The following is a 23,380-nucleotide window of genomic DNA, read 5'->3' on the forward strand; positions in this document are numbered from 1 at the left end:
GAAAGAAAGAGAGATAAAGACAGAAATGGACATACTGTAGAGACAGAAATGTCCAAAGAGAGAGAGAGAGAAATGGACAGAATGGACATAATTGGAATCAGAGCAGTAGAGGTACACCCTGCTTTCTTTCGTACGTGTGCACCAGCTTGTTTATGTCCGTATAGATGGGATGTATCATCGTCTTCCTTCACTCTACATCCTCCTCAGTGTGTATTTATAAGAGTGTGTGTCATCTTGTACGAGTGTGAATGGCAGCCATGCTTTGGCCGCTCCTTCAGATGTAATTTGTGTCATCGCTGCCGTTATGGTGTGACTTCAAGAGCTTAAGGCAACAGCTGTTCTCTGATGCTCTGACTCTAGTGGCTGCATCACATTTACGTCTGTCTCAGTTCCTCGCTGTCTCTTCCTGTCTCTTTCTCTGTCTCTATGTCCATGTTCTGTCTCTTCCTGTCTGTTTCTCTGTCTATGTCCATGTTCTGTCTCTATGTTCATTTCTCTGTCTCTTCCTGTCTGTTTCTCTGTCTATGTCCATGTTCTGTCTCTATGTTCATTTCTCTGTCTCTATGGTCATTTCTCTGTCTCTATGTTCATTTCTCTGTCTCTATGGTCATTTCTCTGTCTCTTCCTGTCTGTTTCTCTGTCTATGTCCATGTTCTGTCTCTATGGTCATTTCTCTGTCTCTTCCTGTCGATTTCTCTGTCTCTATGTCCATGTTCTGTCTCTATGTCCATGTTCTGTCTCTATGTTCATTTCTCTGTCTCTTCCTGTCTGTTTCTCTGTCTCTATGTCCATGTTCTGTCTCTTCCTGTCTGTTTCTCTGTCTATGTCCATGTTCTGTCTCTATGTTCATTTCTCTGTCTCTTCCTGTCTGTTTCTCTGTCTATGTCCATGTTCTGTCTCTATGTTCATTTCTCTGTCTCTATGTCCATGCTCTGTCTCTATGTTCATTTCTCTGTCTCTATGTCCATGCTCTGTCTCTATGTCCATTTCTCTGTCTCTATGTCCATGTTCCGTCCATTTCTCTGTCTCTATGTCCATGTTCTGTCTCTTCCTGTCTGTTTCTCTGTCTATGTCCATGTTCTGTCTCTATGTTCATTTCTCTGTCTCTTCCTGTCTGTTTCTCTGTCTATGTCCATGTTCTGTCTCTATGTTCATTTCTCTGTCTCTATGTCCATGCTCTATGTCCATTTTCTGTCTCTTTCTGTCCATTTCTGTTTTTCCCTCTCTTGATTTCTATATTTGTACGATCCATTTCTGTTTCTCTCTGTCAATTTTTTTCTTTGTTTCTTTATTCATTTCCATCTCTTTATTTACACGTCTGTCTCACTGTCCACCGCTCACTGTTCTACTCCATTTTTTGCCTCTATGTCCTTGTTACGTCTTTCTACATCCACTTGGTGAGGACATCCATTTCTCCATTTCTGTTTCTTTCTTTCCATTTCTGTCTTTCTTTTTATTTCTGTCCATTGATATCCTTCCTTGTCCATTTATGTCCTTCCCTCCATCCATGTTTGTCTCTCTCCGTCCATCACTGTCTCTGTCTATCAATTTTCTGTCTCTTTCTGCGCCTTTCTGTCTCTGCGTCCATTTCCCAAACTCAAAAAGAAAGCCTAGTAGGGCTTCTTTCAAATAAAATAAAAAACAAATCATTAAAAACTGACTTGGAGAACTTGTGAATTAAACCAATGGAAGCATTTAAAAATATGGAGAATGTTAAAACTCTAATCTGCTCGGCTTCAAAACTAAAATAATTATGACCTTTCCAACTGGTTCAGTATTATTTTACATTACATTACATTTATCCAAGTCCAGTGCCTAAGAGGCAACTTTAATTAATTACAACACATGCTAAATTGAAAATGGTAGATTTTGGAGGCTTATGATATTTTTTGGACAACTTTTAATAAAAAAACACCACAAAGACAATCAAGTAAAACATTAACGAGACCACTACGCTCGTTAAAAGCTTCAAACTCAGGTCGTTTCTCAAGCTTTCTGTCTTTCTAACGCGTGTAGAAGTCAACGTGACAATCCGACACAAGAACCCATAATTCACCATGACAGCTTTTATATTAATCATATAGTGTCTGGATCTCTAATTGCCTAATATTTGCAGAGGAAGTTTCATGTGATTAGACTTATCACGATCAAATCTGTGAAAAAATATGGATTTCAAGAGAAACTCTAATTAGAGTTAAAAGTAGAAAAGCATGAGATCATTTTGACAGAAAACAGAGAGGGGGATTTCTTAATTCATCCAATTATAAGTTAATAATCTGCCGTTCGTTTCAAGTCATTTTTCACTAATTAAAAGCTTGTTTTGATCTTTATAATTAATACGTTTCATCGTCTGCAATTAGTAAGAAAGAAATGAACATGCAGAACATGTTTCTTCTAATTAAACATGTGGTTACTAATGAATAAATGAGTTATTATGCAACGGTGATCCCTCCATCTGGGTTGAATGGGCTCAAAATAATGAGATGACACCCGGACAATTTCCTCTAGTTTTTAGGTGAGCTTGAATTCTGTTTCCTGTTATTGTGTCTGTTTTATGTCACTGTGTGCCTGTGCATATATCAAACACACACACACACACACACACTCTTCCCTGCAGAATACACTGTGTGTGTGAGAGGTTTCCTACCAGAAGGGGCATGGCGAGGTCAGCGAAGTAGACGAACGCCGCTCCGAGTGTGAACCCCACCGCCACAGGGACGAAGGCAAACGAGCCGTATTTCCCAGAATCCTCGGCCATACCGATCGCCGGCGCCAGCAACGACCAATAAGAAGCAGCCAGCATCACCTGAGAGATGAGAGGAAAGAGAGAAATTAGATAAGATGAAAACATTGTGTGTGTGTGTTGTGTCCATCTTTCTATACATGTGCTATGTCTTTCTTTCAGCTTCATGTATGCACACAGTGAATCTTCAGCGTCTGTTGTTCATCACTGAAAGTAGCTTCCTGCCAATCTTGAGTCTGATTGGGTTCAGCACCTACACACACACACACACACACACACACACACACACACACACACACACACACACACACACACACACACACACACACACACACACACACACACACACACACACACACACACACACACACACACACACACACACACACACACACACACACACACACACACACACACACACACACACACACACACACACACACACACACACACACACACACACACACACACACACACACACACACACACACACACACACACACACACACACACACACACACACACACTGTCAGTCTGCAGAAGGGATGCACTGCGAGAAGCAGAGACACAGAGTATGATTGCAACTCAGAAACTGGATCTTTGGAAGCGGAAAACTTGTGAATTATGTAAAAACTCTAAAGTTTAGAAGTCGAATCACCAACGTCTGGTGGCAATCACATCCTCGCCATGATTGCAGGGAATTGATACCGTCCTGTTTTCCATCGACCTACAGTGTATGTGATGCACATCTAGCTGTTCCCAATGCATAATGTCAGGCTGATTGCACATAGCAATAAGAAAGTGTAGGAAACAAAATAAGCTTTGCATTTCCATCTTGTTACAACAACAGAAGCAAGGCGATGATATTGAAGAAAAGCTAAAAGCAACTTAAAACAAACTGAACTAACTAAGAGGGTGCGTTCACATCAGCCTTGTTTAGTCCGGTTGAATCGAACCCTGGTGCGTTTAGCCGCTTGGTGCGGTTCGTTTGGGTCGGTGTGAACACAGTCCGAGACCTCTGAAGAGAACTAAACAACCGGACTCTGGTCCACTAAAATAGGTGGTCTCGGAGCGCTTGCTAGTGAACTCTGGAGCGGTTCATCGCTGGTGTGAACGCAGTCCGCACCGAAACATAGGAAGCGTAGTATTTACGTGTCACAAGAACGCGGATATCTTCAAAATCTTTAGCGAAAGAGTCTTTCAAGACATCAGTGTTGTTTAGTTAAAGAGTGAAGCAGAATGAAGTGTTGAACAGTGTCGTGTAAAGTACAAATTCTCCGTCAGCTACATAAAAGTCAGAGCCACCTGTCGTCGGGGAAACCTCCTCCTGACTGCAGAACGTCTCATGTGTTATAATGTTTGATCTGATGATATAATCATATGCGCCGCTAGTGTCTGTTGATCTCCAGATTAACAGCAGCATGAGAATAACCTGCCGATGCTCCATGGCGGAGCCTCCGGTAGAGGGATTTGCCCCCTTAATGTCTGACCAATGGGTGATCAGCATTTCCGTGGACATGACTTGCGTTTAAAGTTTATAGTCCATTTGAGTTTTCCCCGTGTGAACGCAAACCGAACCTTCTGAGAAATGAAAGAATGGAACAAACTGTCATCTGGCGCGCACCAGAAAACTGACTGTTAGGTGTGAATGAGACCTATTAGAGATGTTTTAAGTATCAGCGTTATAAAATGGGGCAGGAATTAGTCCTAAACCTAAAAATGAGTCTTCTTTCTAATTTGAGCAATCCTGTCTTTCCTCATGTTTTCAGTTTTATGTTTCAAGTTTGCTTTTAGTGTTAAAAGTTACTATTGAGTGTTTCATATTTACTTACGTTGGGATTTTAACACATTTTTTAACCTGTATATGTAACATCTTGGAGTACCAAGTAATTCATGAATCAATATCTTATTTATTTATTTTCAAGTTGAGTACAATCCAATTCAAACAAATGAGTTATTCGATTTAATTATTGATATTAATATGTTTGCTTATATTTCTAATCATATTATCCGCCTCTCTTGTGCAACGTTTTAGTAAACAGACTGGATTTTGACGTGTACTGAAGATGCAGTCAGTATTTCCTCTAAGGCTGGACTTTTCAACAACCTTTGCAGAAAGAAAGGAAATATAATGTTCCCGTTTGCACAATTAAATTAAACTTCTCCAGACGACCCCCCGTGCATTTTCCTTCACCTGCAGCAATTTCCCCTTAACTCATTCTTCAATAGCGCACTGCTGGAACCCACTTAAGGGCAGCTCTGTTTACAAAGGCCTCGTTACGGCACTGAAGCAGCAGCCTGGTTAATAATTGAAGAGCTGGTTTGCATTCTATACTTATTCACTTCACTTCCAATTACCCACGAAGGGAGCGGTTCCAGCCTTATGAGATTCCAAGTAAAGTTTTATGCTCGCTATACATGGTTATATGTCATTTTCTCACCCCTTCCTGCACTAACACCTACTCCATAATCACACAGAAGGATTCTTGAGGGGATTATTTGTATCTTCCTCACCAGCTTTTCTACGTACTCCCTCTCTCCGTGGTCTAGAGAACATTCCGGAGAACATTGTGTACTTCTGTGCGAATTGAGTGACGGTGGGGAGCCGTTGAATCTTTAACGAACAACAATTCAGAGCACACATAAGAAGAACACTTCTCTGGAAACTGCCATGCCTCGGAGGTGAAGAAAAAAACTTAAACGAATATAAATTAAAGGTCCCATGTCATGGCCATTTCTACTGATCACAATTCCATCGTTGAGGTCTACTAGAATAGATTTATATTGTGCAATGTTCCAAACTCACATTGGTTTCTCACAGCATCTCTGTATAGCATGTGTTTTTTTTGTTGTTTCATTTCTTTCCTGTAATTAATATGAAGTCAAAAAATACACTGAAAAAAAAAAACAGTAGGCAAATGGAAATTAAGCACAGCCCACCGGTACGCTTTTTCACAACAGGCTATTGTTTTGTTTGCAAAATAATACAATACTAATCAAATGTGGTTTAGAAATAAGGAAAATATGGGGCGCTTAGCGTGGGGTTCAAAGCATAAATGGGCAATCTCACCTGCTGACTGTTACAAATGGCCGAGAGGAATCACAGGTTGAGATATTTTAAATCCAATTGGCAGGAACAACAGATCACTTAACCCTACAGAGAACCTCACATCCATTATGCAAATAAGTGAAATAAGAGGCCAACGGGAGACAGGAATCTCATTTCTGAGCCCAGCTTCCAGTAAACAAAGCACTCAATGGCTGCTATTCAAAAAGGCAATGGGATTATTCCATTGGATTTTGGGTTATTGCAGAAAATAACAAACATTCATTATACTTTCATGTTTGGTTCAGCAGGATAATCGCCACATATTAACATCACTTTATGATTTATATGAAGTAAAAAGCTAATGTTGGGCTATAAAGGAACTACAGCACGGTCACATGACTTCACGTCACCACCGCTAAGCTAAAGGTGGCTAATGTTGGGCTATAAAAGGAACTACAGCACGGTCACATGACTTCACATCACCACCGCTAAGCTAAAAGTGGCTAATGTTGGGCTATAGAGGAACTACAGCACGGTCACATGACTTCACATCACCACCGCTAAGCTAAAGGTGGCTAATGTTGGGCTATAGAGGAACTACAGCACGGTCACATGACTTCACATCACCACCGCTAAGCTAAAGGTGGCTAATGTTGGGCTATAGAGGAACTACAGCACGGTCACATGACTTCACGTCACCACCGCTAAGCTAAAGGCGGCTAATGTTGGGCTATAAAGGAACTACAGCACGGTCACATGACTTCACGTCACCACCTCTAAGCTAAAGGTGGCTAATGTTGGGCTATAAAGGAACTACAGCACGGTCACATGACTTCACGTCACCACCGCTAAGCTAAAGGCGGCTAATGTTGGGCTATAAAGGAACTACAGCACGGTCACATGACTTCACGTCACCACCGCTAAGCTAAAGGCGGCTAATGTTGGGCTATAAAGGAACTACAGCACGGTCACATGACTTCACGTCACCACCGCTAAGCTAAAGGCGGCTAATGTTGGGCTATAAAGGAACTACAGCACGGTCACATGACTTCACGTCACCACCGCTAAGCTAAAGGTGGCTAATGTTGGGCTATAGAGGAACTACAGCACGGTCACATGACTTCACATCACCACCGCTAAGCTAAAGGCGGCTAATGTTGGGCTACAAAGGAACTATAGCACGGTCACATGACTTCACATCACCACCGCTAAGCTAAAGGTGGCTAATGTTGGGCTACAAAGGAACTACAGCACGGTCACATGACTTCACGTCTCCACCGCTAAGCTAAAGGTGGCTAATGTTGGGCTACAAAGGAACTACAGCACGGTCACATGACTTCACATCACCACCGCTAAGCTAAAGGTGGCTAATGTTGGGCTACAAAGGAACTACAGCACGGTCACATGACTTCACGTCTCCACCGCTAAGCTAAAGGTGGCTAATGTTGGGCTACAAAGGAACTACAGCACGGTCACATGACTTCACGTCACCACCGCTAAGCTAAAGGAGGCTAATGTTGGGCTATAAAAGGAACTACAGCACGGTCACATGACTTCACGTCACCACCGCTAAGCTAAAGGAGGCTAATGTTGGGCTATAAAGGAACTACAGCACGGTCACATGACTTCACGTCACCACCGCTAAGCTAAAGGAGGCTAATGTTGGGCTATAAAAGGAACTACAGCACGGTCACATGACTTCACGTCACCACCGCTAAGCTAAAGGAGGCTAATGTTGGGCTATAAAGGAATTACAGCACGGTCACATGCCTTCACGTCACCACCGCTAAGCTAAAGGTGGCTAATGTTGTGCTATAAAGGAACTACAGCACGGTCACATGACTTCACGTCACCACCGCTAAGCTAAAGGTGGCTAATGTTGGGCTATAAAGGAACTACAGCACGGTCACATGACTTCACGTCACCACCGCTAAGCTAAACGCGGCTAATGTTGGGCGTGATGACGTTTATTCTTCAAATTTAGACACAGTTTTTAAATCCACCAGTGTGATATTTACTGATATGTTTTATCTAGCAGAACAATCTTTTCAGCTTAACCACAGACCTTATTTCAGGCGTCTGACTAAATGTATTTGAGGAATTTAATTAAGGACATCAAATTAAAGCTTTTGAGATTACCGGGGGGGAAACTTCAATTTGCTTCGAACTATACCTTCCTTTGAATTCCCAAACAATATAATTGCTCCTCCATTTGATTAGCCGTTTAATTTGTTTGCCCTTCCGTTATTGTGACTTGCTTTAATTTGCGTTGGCAGCCGATACACTCCAGGTTATATCCACTATCTCCAGTCTTGCTAATTAAGTCTCAACAGAGTTTCAAGGCTATTGGAACAACTGTCTGAGACAAATGCCAGAACCCAATTACTGCTGTTCTTCTTTTGACTCAGGGCCAAAGAATAATCCATATGTGACTAGTTTAAGACGGAAATATGGATTACCGTGTCCTAGAAATATCCCTGTTAACATGCAGAGCTGGAATCCTAATGTATGCATAGGGATATGTAAAAGAAGGAAATTGCCTGAGTGAACTACAACTCTTCCTAGCCTGAAAAAATAAGATGTACAGGCCCTAGCAAAGGTAGCTCAAGCCATAAATGATATTTAGAGCGAAACACAGGATCTTCCTCTGGACTGTTGAACTGTATATCTACCAAATGTACGATGGAGAGTCATGGAGGAAAAGTCTTTAACTATTTTTAACCACACTAATAGTGACTGTTGGTGGCTCCATTTTGGTCCATACTGAAATATTTAAGGAGCTGTACACTCATGAATACATAACACAAATTGAAACTAAGGAAAAGTCAACAAACAAAAACAGTTCTCCAATATCGGAAACATGCAGCTGACTTCAAAATTACCATTTAAATTAAAGTGTAATCACTGATAAGTTATATTAATTCATTTTGATTATACTACATCCATTCTAGCCATAACACGGGAAGCTTTTAGTAGATTTTGTCACAGGTTTCATATTTTCCACTGCCAAGGACGTTTTGTTTTTGGTTCCGTTTGCTTTTGCCAGTTTGTAAAGGGAATAACCAGAAAAAGATTGTCCCTATGTTAATGAAATGTGATGGAGGGCCAATGATAAACCAATTACATTTTTGGAGCTGAACGATAACTTTGAAACATTTTGTGTCGTCAGAATAATTAGCAAATTTGTTTCCAGAAGATGAAAATCCTGAGAAACAGTTATCAATGTGTTCTTTACACCCCGTGAGAGATGTAATAACATCTTCAATGCCCATGAGAATTTTAAAAAAGCAGCACATTGTCTTTTTAAATTGGATTATTGTTTGCAGAGTGTGGAATTTTGGGTACTGATTTAGATTTTAGACAAGATTTTTTTAGTGAGTGTTTTTTCTTCAATACCTCAGTCATTCAATGTGTTGTTGAAACGTTGTGTATACGTGATGGACCACACGTAAAATCTCAGGATAGAGAATTGGCTGGCACCCTTAAACAAAAGTTAAATAGGCTAACGTTAGGCTATATAAGAACTACAGCACGGTCACATCCCTTCACGTCACCACCGCTAAGCTAAAGGTGGCTAATGTTGGGCTATAAAGGAACTACAGCACGGTCACATGACTACACGTCACCACCCACCACTAAGCTAAAGGTGGCTAATGTTGGGCTATAAAGGAACTACAGCACGGTCACATGACTTCACGTCACCACCGCTAAGCTAAAGGTGGCTAACGTTGGGCTATAAAGGAACTACAGCACGGTCACATGACTTCACGTCACCACCGCTAAGCTAAAGGTGGCTAACGTTGGGCTATAAAGGAACTACAGCACGGTCACATGACTTCACGTCACCACCGCTAAGCTAAAGGAGGCTAATGTTGGGCTATAAAGGAACTACAGCACGGTCACATGACTACACGTCACCACCCACCACTAAGCTAAAGGTGGCTAATGTTGGGCTATAAAGGAACTACAGCACGGTCACATCCCTTCACGTCACCACCGCTAAGCTAAAGGTGGCTAACGTTGGGCTATAAAGGAACTACAGCACGGTCACATGACTTCACGTCACCACCGCTGAGCTAAAGGTGGCTAACGTTGGGCTATAAAGGAACTACAGCACGGTCACATGACTTCACGTCACCACCCACCGCTAAGCTAAAGGTGGCTAATGTTGGGCTATAAAGGAACTACAGCACGGTCACATCCCTTCACGTCACCACCGCTAAGCTAAAGGTGGCTAACGTTGGGCTATAAAGGAACTACAGCACGGTCACATGACTACACGTCACCACCCACCGCTAAGCTAAAGGAGGCTAATGTTGGGCTATACATTTACTACAGCACGGTCACATGACTTCACATCACCACCCACCGCTAAGCTAAAGGTGGCTAATGTTGGGCTATAAAGGAACTACAGCACGGTCACATGACTTCACGTCACCACCGCTAAGCTAAAGGAGGCTAATGTTGGGCTATAAAGGAAATACAGCACGGTCACATGACTTCACGTCACCACCGCTAAGCTAAAGGAGGCTAATGTTGGGCTATAAAGGAACTACAGCACGGTCACATTACTTCACGTCACCACCGCTAAGCTAAAGGTGGCTAATGTTGGGCTATAAAGGAACTACAGCACGGTCACATGACTTCACGTCACCACCCACCGCTAAGCTAAACGCGGCTAATGTTGGGCGTGATGACGTTTATTCTTCTCATTTAGACACTTGTTAGCAACTGCTGTTTTTAAACTATCATAAAACCCAAATATTGGCCCATTGGAGGGGCATTTGAATGCATCATTGGCTTTGACAGAGGTTTGTAGCCTTCAAGTGCAATACTTTGCTTTATTGACAGCCACCAATGGCTATGAGTGGCGTGTAACGCATTCCATTAGCTGAAATTGATTTAAAATGATGTTGTTTTTTTGCAGCTATTCCTGAATGATATAGATTTGGCGTACCAATAAGGTCACGTTGGGTCAATTTGCAACGAGTTTCAGCAAGACTTTTTCCAATATCTATTCCTCTTTGACACAAACATAATTGATAAATGTTCCATGTCATTAACCTCAAATAAGAAAGCTAAATTGTCACGAAAAATCTGTACGCAGAGAAAAGCATGTTTCGGGCATTCATTCGAGATGTGGTTGTCTTGATTATATGAATCATAAATGACATGGTTTATTTACAGGAGGTTCACTCATTGAGAATGAGCTTGGAAATTGTGAGCTATATTCCTTAAAATAAATACAAATAAATAAATACAGCCAAAGTCTTTTGAAACTTCCATTTCACTAAATATCTTCAGTGTTTTTCTCCACCCTCAGGACTGATGTTTTCGTCACAATTTATTTCCACAACATACAATTCCAATAACTAATTATCCTGCCAAAATGGATTTCAAATACTCTTGTTGTTTTTGCAATTTTTTTACGATGTATATAGATTTAGGGTACCAATAAGGCAACGTTGGGTATTCATCATTCTTAAGACAGAAAATTCATAAGGACTTTTGCCATTATCCACAAACATTAATAATTACTGTTCAAGTGTAAATAACCTTGTTTAAGGAAAGTTGTATTCTTATCAAAATGCTCTCTACAAAATCTCAAAATGCTCTTGAGGACCCTCTGATCATACAACGCTTCAGAGTCATCATCTCTGTCAATCCTCCAATCAGTGAGTGTCCTGCTGAGTTTGGAGACGCCATAAAGGTCAATATAAGAAACCAGCAGGGAGTCATATAAGGATTTTTTCAATATCTATATATACAGTAGTTACACATTGAGTGGGTCCCTTTGTCGGAAGGCTACAGACTTTGTTGGAAGCCTGTGAGTATATTCCTGCTTTTTTAAAATGTAAACAGAGATTTTTTTAAATAGCAAAGACCTTCCTGGAGATGCTACCTTCAGCAGAAATGCTAATTATGATGAGTAACACAAAAGGAACTGAGATACTAAAGATTTGATGTAAGGTCAAAATATTCTGATTTACCTTGAAACAAATTGAATATTTTAGTCCTTTTTTAGAACATGGGGGAGATATGCACATTAGGCAACATTTAATTTATTAAAATGTGACTTTTTCTCACCTGGTAATGTTTGTTTTTCAATATTTACAGGCAAAAAAGTTACCAAATAGAGTAAGTAAGTAAAACTGTATTTATAGCACCCTTCTAAACACGGATGTACAAAGTGCCTTACAGTGCAGTACACAGGACACAATTCAAAGTACAACTATACAATGTAGAATAAAAAGGCATAAAACAGCAGCAGGTAACACATAGGATAAAACACCAATAAAAGAAAGCTACTAACTCTCCTCCCCCGACGACCCAAAGGCCTGTCGGAAAAGGTGGGTCTTTAACTGCCCCTTAAAAATCTCTATTGAGGCCGAGGTTTTTATTATCTGGGGGAGTTTGTTCCAAAGCCTTGGGGCCATCGCCTCAAAGACACGGTCCCCCTTAATCTTTAGCCTGGTTCGGGGCACCCTTAGGAGGCCTTGCTCAGAGGACCTCAGGGCCCGGTTTGTGATGTGAGGGTGGATCAGGTCATTGATGTAGACGGGGGCTTGGCCATGGACAGCTCTAGATGTGAAGACCAATACTTTGAATTGCGTTCTGAGATACACAGGGACCCAGTGCAGGGCAGAAAGGATCGGAGTGATGTGGCATGTTTTTTTGGACCGAGTGAGTAATCTGGCTGCAGCATTTTGGACCTGTTGTAACCGGTTTGTTGAGGCAGGAGAACAGAGCATTACAATAATCAAGCCGGGATGAAATAAAGGCGTGGACAGCCATCTCCATTTCTGCGTTGGATAGAAAGCCCCTGAGCTTGGCAATGTTCCTGAGATGGAAAAACAGGTACGGGTCAGGAGTTTTATGTGTTTGTCTAGTAGCATAGACTGATCGAAAGTTACACTCAGGTTTTTTATATTTGCCCTTATGTTACCACTGAATGAACCCAGGTGGCTTGCTACCTTAGAGGCGATGTTATCAGCCGCTAAGATCAAGACTTCCGTTTTCGATGCATTGAGCTGTAGGAAGTTGCTTGACCTCCACTCCTGAATTGCAGACAGACATGTGATGAGGGTGTTTATTTTTTTCCATTTTGACAGGTTTGAAGGAGAAGTATATCTGGATATCATCTGCGTAGCAGTGATACGAGACACCCTCAAATTGGCTAATTAAGCGGCCCAATGGGAGCATGTACAGGGCAAAAAGAAGGGGGACTAAAACAGAACCCTGGGGCAGGCCGCAGGATAGGGGAGTGCTATGTGATGAGAACGGGCCCACCGCCACGGAGAAACTTCTCCCACGGAGGTACGACGCAAACCACTGGAGGGCAGACCCTGAGGTGCCAACCCACTCCCTGAGTCTATCAAGCATGATGGCACGGTCCACTGTGTCAAACGCTGCACTCAGGTCCAACAACACCAGAGCCACGCAATCGCCTGCATCCGATGCCATCATGAGGTCATTGGAGACCCTGAGGAGAGCTGATTCTGTGGAGCGGTGTTTTCTGAAACCTGATTGGAATTTGTCATGGATTTTATTGTCATTCAGAAATGTATTGAGTTGATTAGCAACAACTTTTTCTAAAACTTTTGACACAAATGGGAGCTTTGAGATGGGCCTGTAATTATTCGGGAGGGAGGGATCTAGATTGCAGAGCAGGTTTAAGTCATCAGATGTTATGATCAGATAGTTTTATTGTAAAGTAATAGTTCTGCTATCTTTTAGTCATTGATTGATTGCAAGAGTACTAAGCACATTAAGGGGCGGATCTACCGGGGTGGCAGAGGATGGCAACTGCCACCCTAACAAATTGCCTTGCCACCCCAGTTGGCAGCTTTGAAAGAAAAGTTGAGGCTCATCAGACATTTATGAGAGTAAATCTCTAATGTCCGAGTGCAAGTGAATGCAGCACAAGACGCGAGCCTTGTAACCCCTCCCCCGGCACTGGCGCGAGCGTGGAAATATGATTGGCGGCAATTTCATTTGAACGGGACGGCGCAAATCGAGAAGCATTCGGACCCAAATAACTAAATAAAAAAACTGTTAAGATGATGACCTTGTATTTGTGTATATATATTGCTTTCTTTGTGGGGGGGGGGGTGGCAAAAAAACGTTTTAAGTCCTGAGCAAGTCAAATAAGACTGTGTGTAAAACTAGTTCAAAAAGAGTTTGATTTAACTCGGCCAGTAGGTAAGGATTTCCACTGGATAATAACTGCTGTTATTGTTCAGTTAAAAATCATTCAATTATGTCTGCAACCTTATATATATATATTTCTATTTGAGGCTTTACTGATGTGCCACAATAATGTCACCTAATGTTATTGAGTTAAAATATCAATAGCGTGGCTTTCCAAGTTAACATTGATTGATATGACTGCGTAGCATATACCTTCTGGCAGGGGATGCTAGATCCGCCCCTGAGCACATTGTTTAAATACTTAATGGTTTCACTGTCTGTGTGGAATATAAAGAGCAGATGTGTTTATGATTAGTTCAATGTTTATTCTGGGCTGATAAAGTAAAATACATGATTTATTTACAGGAAGTGCACTCATGGAGAACGAGCTTGAGGGTGGTGATTTCTATCCCATACCAAAATATAAATAAATAGAGCATTAGACATCCCTGAGGACTTGTTATTGCCTTTTGAATGCATCCATTTTCTAAAACAACTTGTATTTTATCGCCCGCCTTCTTTAGAGACTCTATAATCTAATCACAGCCTATGGCAGCTGGAGAAATAAGATGGATAGATATATTGATTGATTGCACGGATAAAAACAACTTGATAAAAACCCTGCACAAAATAAACTGGCTCAAATGTGTTCCTAAATCATGAGCAAGAAATGTAATCATGCATTTTTCACCTTATCTATAAAAGGCCTGCATCTCACTAGTTTCCTCGATTAAGGTTTCCCCCCCGAGGGAATCTGCTTATCGATTCCTCTCACCATGTGTATGTTCCCAAATTCATCACTCTGTTTTAATGGACTGTATCCCCCTGCCAGAGCAAACTCTCTCGTTAAAAGACAAGATGCCTCCAATTCATTTTCACTCCACGATCAATTCACCTTCCCTTGTTGACAACTCTCCGATCCATCCATCTCGCCTCAGTCCATCGATGAGCTAATAACGTCCAAAGCTGTCCACCTTCTCCTATTTCATCTCTCTCTTCCAGAGCTTAATAGATCTTAGTCCCATCGGTTCATGCCTCCATCTGTCACCATCTTTCCTCTAATCCCTCTCATGCTGCAACACCACCAGCGTTTTATTTAAGTGCTGCACTCAAGAGTCCTATTTCTTTGTGGGCAGTCATCATGGGAAGAAGAAAATAATCACACGAAGCTAGTTTGGATCATATTTATCCGGAGAAATGTCAACCATTTACAAGGCAGGCACAGGAATATACACTTACTCTTACTTAACACACTCACACTGAGGGTAGGAGATCATTTGCAATGTAATTAACATCCGTAAGTATGAAGTAAAACTACATCAATTCAGCATCAGAGAAGATAACCATTACGCTTTAGGCTAAATGCTAACGTCACATGCTAACTGACAATTTTGAGTCGTTGTTTATCCAGTAAAAAGTCCAAATAGTGATGGTTGAAGAAATGTCACATAAGTATGCCTGTAGTTAAAAGGGAAACCCACTTCTGTAGATAGGAAATAAGATGCCATGTATTTAATAACTAATAATTATGCAGTAAAATTACATATATTCAGCATTAGAGAAGATTTCAACATGCTAATGGCTCTTTCACGCTAAATGCTAACGTAAGATGCTAACTATGACCATTTGGAGTTGTTGTTTATCCAGTAAAAGGTCCAAATAGTGATGGAGGGAGAGATTTCACATAAGTATGCCTGTAGTTAAAGGAAAACCCACTATTATAGATCGGAAATAAGATGCCATTTATTTAATAACTATAATTATGTAGTAAAACGACTTCTATGCAGCAATTCCCTGAAATATGTTTTAGCAAAGACTTTCATTGTGAATATTTAAAACATTAAAAGACTGTAATCCAAGTCTGAGATAAAAAAAAATTAAGACTTTAGAGAAAATATCCGCCACGCTAACGGCCTTCTGAGGCTAAATGCTAACGTCAGCATGCTAACAATGACAATTTTAAATGTACGTTCATAAAGGTAAACATATCAAATAGAGTTGATTGTAGAAATGTCACCACGTCTTACTGTCAACAATTAAACACCAATTCAGGTCTGTGATGTATAAAATGAAAAATACCGCCAATGAAAATATCCACTGAGCTAACGGCTGTTTTAGGCTAAATGCTAACGTCAGAATGCTAACAATAACAATATAATGTACGTTTTAATTTTAATGGTGTTGGGTGGAATTCAGTTACAGAAGATATCACTTGGAGTTATTACAACACTACAACAAATAGAACAAAGTCTGTTATAAATAAAACGAAAAAGAGAACAGACCCGTTATGCTAAATGCTAACGTCACATGCTAACAAGGAGCATTTTGATGTAAGTAGACCAAAACGTGTAATTTGAGAGTTTCGCTGGGGGAAAGATATATTGTGATGGGATATATTTTTACATGATTAATCAAAAATATAACTAATAGTAATTAGGAGATCCCAATACAGTGTAACATTTAAATAATGTTTTTCCCGTGCATTAATATATTCCTATCAGAAAGAGCTACCTATATTATTTAGATTGATTCTGATATTTGTGAATATATTGCAATATGTCACTATGGGGTATCTTAACCCAGCATCTGCAGCCACTTCAAAGTGCATTAAAATGTCATTTGTTGTTATTTATCAAACAAACACCGATATAATGCCAAGCTGCAGGATTGGAGCGTAATCAAGAACACTGAACATCACATGTGTGCTCTCATACAATATGGATCTCATGGGCTTTTCCATATAGAGCTGAACATGTATGTATGTGAGGAGGGAATTGAAGTGTGTACAAATCCCCTCTGAGCCTGATTTATCACTGGATTGAACACTCGGGTGCAAATCTGAGAAGAACAGGTAAAATCTGCAGCTGTGTTTTATAAAAAACACTTACAAGAGGAAGAAAGGGATACATCATGATACAAGACAAAAGCCAATACAAGAGCAGAGCGCGAGACAATTGTTAAAAATTAGCAGCCGTTCATTATTATAATTCAAAACACACAGTGGTTTCTGCAAGGCGCTGGAGCTTAATAGGCAAAAGAAAATAGAAGCCAATGTCATTGGAGCCCTGGGAGACTTCCAATAATAGAGATTAAATTCTGCTCAAATCAAATCATGGAGGCATCAAAGCCTCGTCGTTCCAAATAAAAGATTTGAAGGCACAAAAACAAGCGTGGAAACATTGACAGGAGGAATCAGATGTCTCTCGTTTGTTGAGATGCAGATCAAATGAAGCGTCTCCCTAATGAGAGTGCAGGGAAAACAGGAAGTGCTGTTTACTCGGCATGCTAATTCTCATTCAGGAGGAAAACGCACTGCAGCGCTACGAGGCAGATGTAGAATCAAATGTATCAGATCAATCCAAATATGCAAAATGTATGATGTGAAGGGACGATAAACATGCATTAAGAGAGGAGTTATAATGCCAATAAATGCTCGTTTGTTAAAGTAAAGAAGTATATTTAATTAAGTACAACTTGGAGGTGCTTTTACTTAAGTATTTTTCATTTTATGCTACGTTATCATTCTTTCATTACTATATTTAAAAAGCTAATTTTGTACTTTTTACTCCACAGCTTTAGTTAATTAAAATAATAGGACACCAATAAATACATTGAGATAGCATTAGCATATCAAGTAATTTAAATTAGCTCTATGTTTAGCAGCTGGGAACACATTACTGTTCGGCATAAAAGGAATAGGCTTTGGTGTATGATAGTGAGTTAAGTTCCAAAGATTGAGTGAATATAGAACTATAAAAACAAAATACATAAATATCAATAATTACAAAAAGCTTATAATATAAAAAATTATAAAAAGAAATTAAAACAATTATCCATCCACCCATCTTCTCCCGCTTCTCCGTGGTCGGGTCGCGGGGGTATCAGTTCCAGCAGAGAGCCCCAAACGTTCCTTTCCCTGGCCACATCAACCAGCTCTGACAGGGGGGTCCCAAGGCGCTCCCAGGCCAGAGAAGAGATATAATCCCTCCGTCCAGGGGCCTCATTTATAAACGGTGCGTACCAGTCGTGTAGTGGCGATTATTTTACTGAGTGGACGGGGTGGTGTGGACGGGAGACACTATGGACGCGCTCGTGAACTGTCAACGGCAACTTACATGATGCAGTTTAGACAATATAATAATAAAGAGCGGTGCCGGCTGTCAGCGAACCGATCCGGCCTTTCTGCGTGACTATCACTCAAATGCGGGACATAGTCTCAATGTGTGGGACGCGGGACAAATAATAAAAATGCTGTGTGTGCAGTCCCGCACAGTGCGGGACACCTGGTCACCCTACACACACGTTTCTGCCCCTCACACACACACACGCTTCAAATCAAGTTGCATAAATGCTTGAGCTACGTTTTTATTATAATTACTGTGAAATCTGCCTATTATGTTTTCGTCATTATTACAACAAACACACACTTGCAACTGATAACACTGGCAATGATGTTAGATGTATTAGACTATTAAAAAAAGAAATCATGCTTCAAATAAGTGGGGGTACGGCGTACCTCCGCGTCCAACGCCCACTACACCACTGGTGCGTTCGCTCAAAAGATGGCATACGCCAGTTTCTACGCAATGTTTGCGATTTATAAAAAACAAACTTGACGGGAAAATATTCGGTCCTCCACGCAAACTCTAACCCATGCGTACGCACAAAAACGGGAGAGACGAGAAACTGCGACACCGTTGGGAGAAGGAAGAATGGAGAGAAGTGGAAATAATACCATAAATAAAACGTTACCTCTCATTTATCATATATGAAGAATTCATTTTCACAAATTGATTAAAGCCAATCTTAAAATGATTTAACAAACGCCTGTTTGAGACTCCTCAGTGCACACAAACACATAACTTGGAGAAATAAATAAATACGGATATGTTATTGAAAACCACCTCGAATATGTTGTGTTAATGTTATGAAATGATTTCTCATAAATGATGCGGTAAGCAGGAGGACAGAATTACGTCCAAACTGAGGCCGTTTTGCATTTCTATAGGTTGTAGATACGAGCATGGTTTTATATACTAACATGTTTAATCATGTTTTATGCCGTTTGCTAAGACTTGATAAGCCGCTCATAAAACACAGGAGGTATGGAAACTAAGAGCACCATATGTTTGGTAGATTTGGCAGCTGATACGACTGAACACATTAGTTGTATTTCCTTTAACTGGTGGATATAGAGTTGCTGCGGGGGGGTTGAGACGCACAGGCTGTAGTGGAGACGCTGCGCACAGCTGATCGACAGCTGAAACACAAACCACCAAATACAAAAATAAACATTAATTGCACAGGGATCCCCCGATCTTACAGTGTCTCATCATGGGGGGGTCTCCTGTCCTCGGCACAAACACAATGACACACTGCCTGAGGAAGGTTATGTGTATTTTGTCATTAACTTTTTTCGGACCACTTATTTATTTATTTTGGTGACGATCCGACCTCCATGCTGCTACTCTGGTTCAAACTGAATCCACCAAACAATATGATGTATCTCCACCTCCCCAAAATAACCAAAATCTGACACGGTGTGAGATGTCTTTTTTAGCTGTTCTGCCGTCATTTCCTGCGATCTTCTTCATGCAGTCAGTCAAAATGAATATTAATATTTATAGGCAAATATGGGCGTTACGCGAAGCCCGCGAAAGCTGCGCCGTATTTCGAGTTGATTGTGATTTATAAAAAAGGGAAACCGGCGTAGGACGTGCCGCACACAAGTCCTACGCCGGTACGCAGTGTTTTATGAATCGGAAAATGTCTGTCCGTATTTATTTGCTTTGTCCTACATAAGCAACCTTCCCACGTGAATCCTACGCAAGGCTTTATATGTGAAAAAATAAATAAAATCAATACAATTATGCAAATCTCCTCGTGAAATGAATGAATAACTTAAAGAAAAATAAAGCATATTGATTGACCCATAAAATAAGAATATGATTACACACATCGATGTTGTATCTGTAAAGTTCCTTTTTTAATATCAGGATGACGACAACTGGCATATAATCACAATCAACCTCCTTATTTCCCTCAATTATATTATTCCACTACATGGTGTTCGCAAATATAGCATTATTAAATCAGACAATACGCCTTAATGGTCTATTACAGTTGTGTGACCTCAATTAGTTTAGCATTGTGACTTTCTAAACCTCAATTCAGAGCTTTTTCCTCCTCCTATTGTACTCAGTGTTGGCTTTCAGCTCAACGAATGTAAATGTATTTGATCCGGAGGACGTTTTACGCGACCTTTCCGGTTAAAAGACAAGTCAGAGGGTGGAAACTGAAAACATGCAGCAGCATATGTTTCCTCTCTGAAGGTGAGAGACAAATATCATTACCTTGTTTGGGTAATTAAGTATTCTCTATACGCAGCTCTGAAACATTTACATAATACAGACTAATACTGTTAGCTCGCTTAGTGGTGGAAGAAGAACTCAAATATGATCCTTAACTAAAAGTCATTCAATCCAAATCTTACTTAAAGAGGCCCTTTTACACTTTATTAATGAATACTGATATACACCTGAACATCAGCAGGAGAGGACTCTTTAAAGTAGAGACACTACATACTGATACACACCTGAACATCAGCAGGAGAGGACTCTTTAAAGTAGAGACACTACATACTGATACACACCTGAACATCAGCAGGAGAGGACTCTTTAAAGTAGAGACACTACATACTGATACACACCTGAACATCAGCAGGAGAGGACTCTTTAAAGTAGAGACACTACATACTGATACACACCTGAACATCAGCAAGAGAGGACTCTTTAAAGTAGAGACACTACATACTGATATACACCTGAACATCAGCAAGAGAGGACTCTTTAAAGCAGAGACACTACATACTGATACACACCTGAACATCAGCAAGAGAGGACTCTTTAAAGCAGAGACACTACATACTGATATACACCTGAACATCAGCAAGAGAGGACTCTTTAAAGCAGAGACACTACATACTGATATACACCTGAACATCAGCAAGAGAGGACTCTTTAAAGTAGAGACACTACATACTGATATACACCTGAACATCAGCAAGAGAGGACTCTTTAAAGCAGAGACACTACATACTGATACACACCTGAACATCAGCAAGAGAGGACTCTTTAAAGCAGAGACACTACATACTGATATACCTCTGAACACCAGCAGGAGAGGACTCTTTAAAGTAGAGACACTACATACTGATATACACCTGAACATCAGCAGGAGACGACTCTTTAAAGTAGAGACACTACATACTGATATACACCTGAACATCAGCAGGAGAGGACTCTTTAAAGTAGGGACACTACATACTGATATACACCTGGACATCAGCAGGAGAGGACTCTTTAAAGTAGGGACACTACATACTGATATACACCTGGACATCAGCAGGAGAGGACTCTTTAAAGTAGGGACACTACATACTGATATACACCTGAACATTAGCAGGAGAGGACTCTTTAAAGTAGAGACACTACACACTGATATACACCTGAACATCAGCAGGAGAGGACTCTTTAAAGTAGAGACACTACATACTGATATACACCTGAACATCAGCAGGAGAGGACTCTTTAAAGTAGAGACACTACATACTGATATACACCTGAACATCAGCAGGAGAGGACTCTTTAAAGTAGAGACACTACATACTGATATGCACCTGAACATCAGCAGGAGAGGACTCTTTAAAGTAGAGACACTACATACTGATGTACACCTGATCATCAGCAGAACACGGCCCCTTAAATGCTGTCATAGGCTTTTTACACCGTGTGTAAAAGGTGTTTACATTTAGAGTACAACCTTTTTTTTCCAGACATGTGAAAGCTGTACAGAGTTTGCAGTCCTGTTCACAGGCAACAAGAGCAAAGAGAGAAGCCTCTAGAAGTTTCACTGCCATTCCTAAAGCCATGTTCTCTACAAATTAAAGTCAAACATGGCGGATCTATCTCTGAATATTAATTTAATTCAGCCAATGATCCAGTTACATGTGAGAATGCAGGGTAGAGGTAAACACATCTCAGAGTAAACAGTGTTTACATAATTTATGTCACATTTTGTGCAGGATTTCATTAGTTTGACTTGCAGTCGGCCATGTAAGGAAATACACAGATGCTGCTCGTTCAGTGATGGGAATGTTTTATGCAAAAAAAATTGAAATGACACAGTTTGACTTCATGGTTATTTATCAGTGACAGAAAAAAACAGGTTGCATCTGTTTCTTTCAACTGTATGAAACTAAAATGCACTAATGTCTTCTTGGTCAGTCGGTTATATTACACAGATGAACCATCTCTATAGTATTACATTTACAGATATTTACTTATTTTTGGAATTATTAGATTAGTAACTGCATGTGAGATTATCAAAATGTTTGATTTTATTTATTTTTTTTGTTTATATTGATCTTTTGAAATGTATTCATCACGAAGTTTGTAGTTATTTTGCCGTATATTTGATGTCTTGGAGCAATTAGACTTCAATTGGTTAACCCCCGGGGAGGTTATTTTGTAAGCATGCTTTCTCCCTTCCTTTTCTTCTACCTTTACTGCATGTATTATATTAAACAAGTTCAAAATGAAACAAATCATTCTCCTCACTTTAGGAATACAGGAAGAAAAGCAAGTAAACATAATTTGCACGTACGGCAACAGGCTGTGAGGATAATAAGCATTTTCAACCCTGTGATTTCTACTCCATACTGCTTTAAGTCTACGTGTGAAGCACGCTGCACATATGAAAAACAACAGGTATGCTTTTAACAACCTCCTGCACACGGCCTCCCACTCTGTGCATGTTCTTTGAGAGTCTGCCATTAAAACATTCCCGTGTTCATGCATTCCTTCCATCTTCAGCACGTACATGTCCTCAAAGACCCTCAAACACAGCTAGCTGACAGCGACTGGTACATTTGATGCAGACACACACACGTGATGGAAAGGTGAAAGGATGGCTTGGAAAGGCACCCAGAGAGGATGAGCTGGACCTGGATACTTCAAACTGAAGGAGCCTTACTCATGCTCAGGACATTTTGAAGTATTCTGTATAAAAAGAGGATTTTGTAAAAGTGCAAATGTCAACCTTGCTGTAAAGGTGTAGAAATTAGTCATAACATGGACATTTGTTAGATTTTAGGCATCTTTTGCCTGGAAGTCAATGGCTTATTTTGAACGTGTTTTTGTTTGTTAGCCTGAAATAAGATCTGTGGTTAACACAAGCTGAAGAAATGTTTATTTTACGACATAAAAATACGTCTGTAAATACCCCTCTGATGAATTTAAAAACAGCGGTTATTAAACAAGTGTCTAAAAGAAACAATTAAATGTCATCACGCCCAAGATTAGCCGCCTTTAGCTTAGCGGTGCTGACGTGAAGTCATG

The 23,380-nt window shown here is 40.4% G+C and overlaps 1 protein-coding gene across 1 annotated transcript in view; it reads right to left on the bottom strand.

Moving 5' to 3' along the window:
• Positions 1 to 2,557: 2,557 nt before the first annotated feature.
• LOC307024377 (zinc transporter ZIP11-like) overlaps positions 2,558 to 23,380 on the bottom strand; it is a gene marked incomplete at its 3' end in the record, with an annotated part of 34,013 nt that continues 13,190 nt past the window's right edge. Inside the window, exon 4 of the mRNA XM_079658442.1 lies at positions 2,558 to 2,806. Coding sequence (XP_079514568.1) covers positions 2,558 to 2,806 — 249 coding nt within the window. The remainder of the gene's footprint in view (positions 2,807 to 23,380) is intronic.

This window comes from Notothenia rossii (genome assembly GCF_949606895.1).
Source record: "Notothenia rossii genome assembly, chromosome: 11".
In the NCBI taxonomy this organism is placed as follows: Eukaryota; Metazoa; Chordata; class Actinopteri; order Perciformes; family Nototheniidae; genus Notothenia; species Notothenia rossii.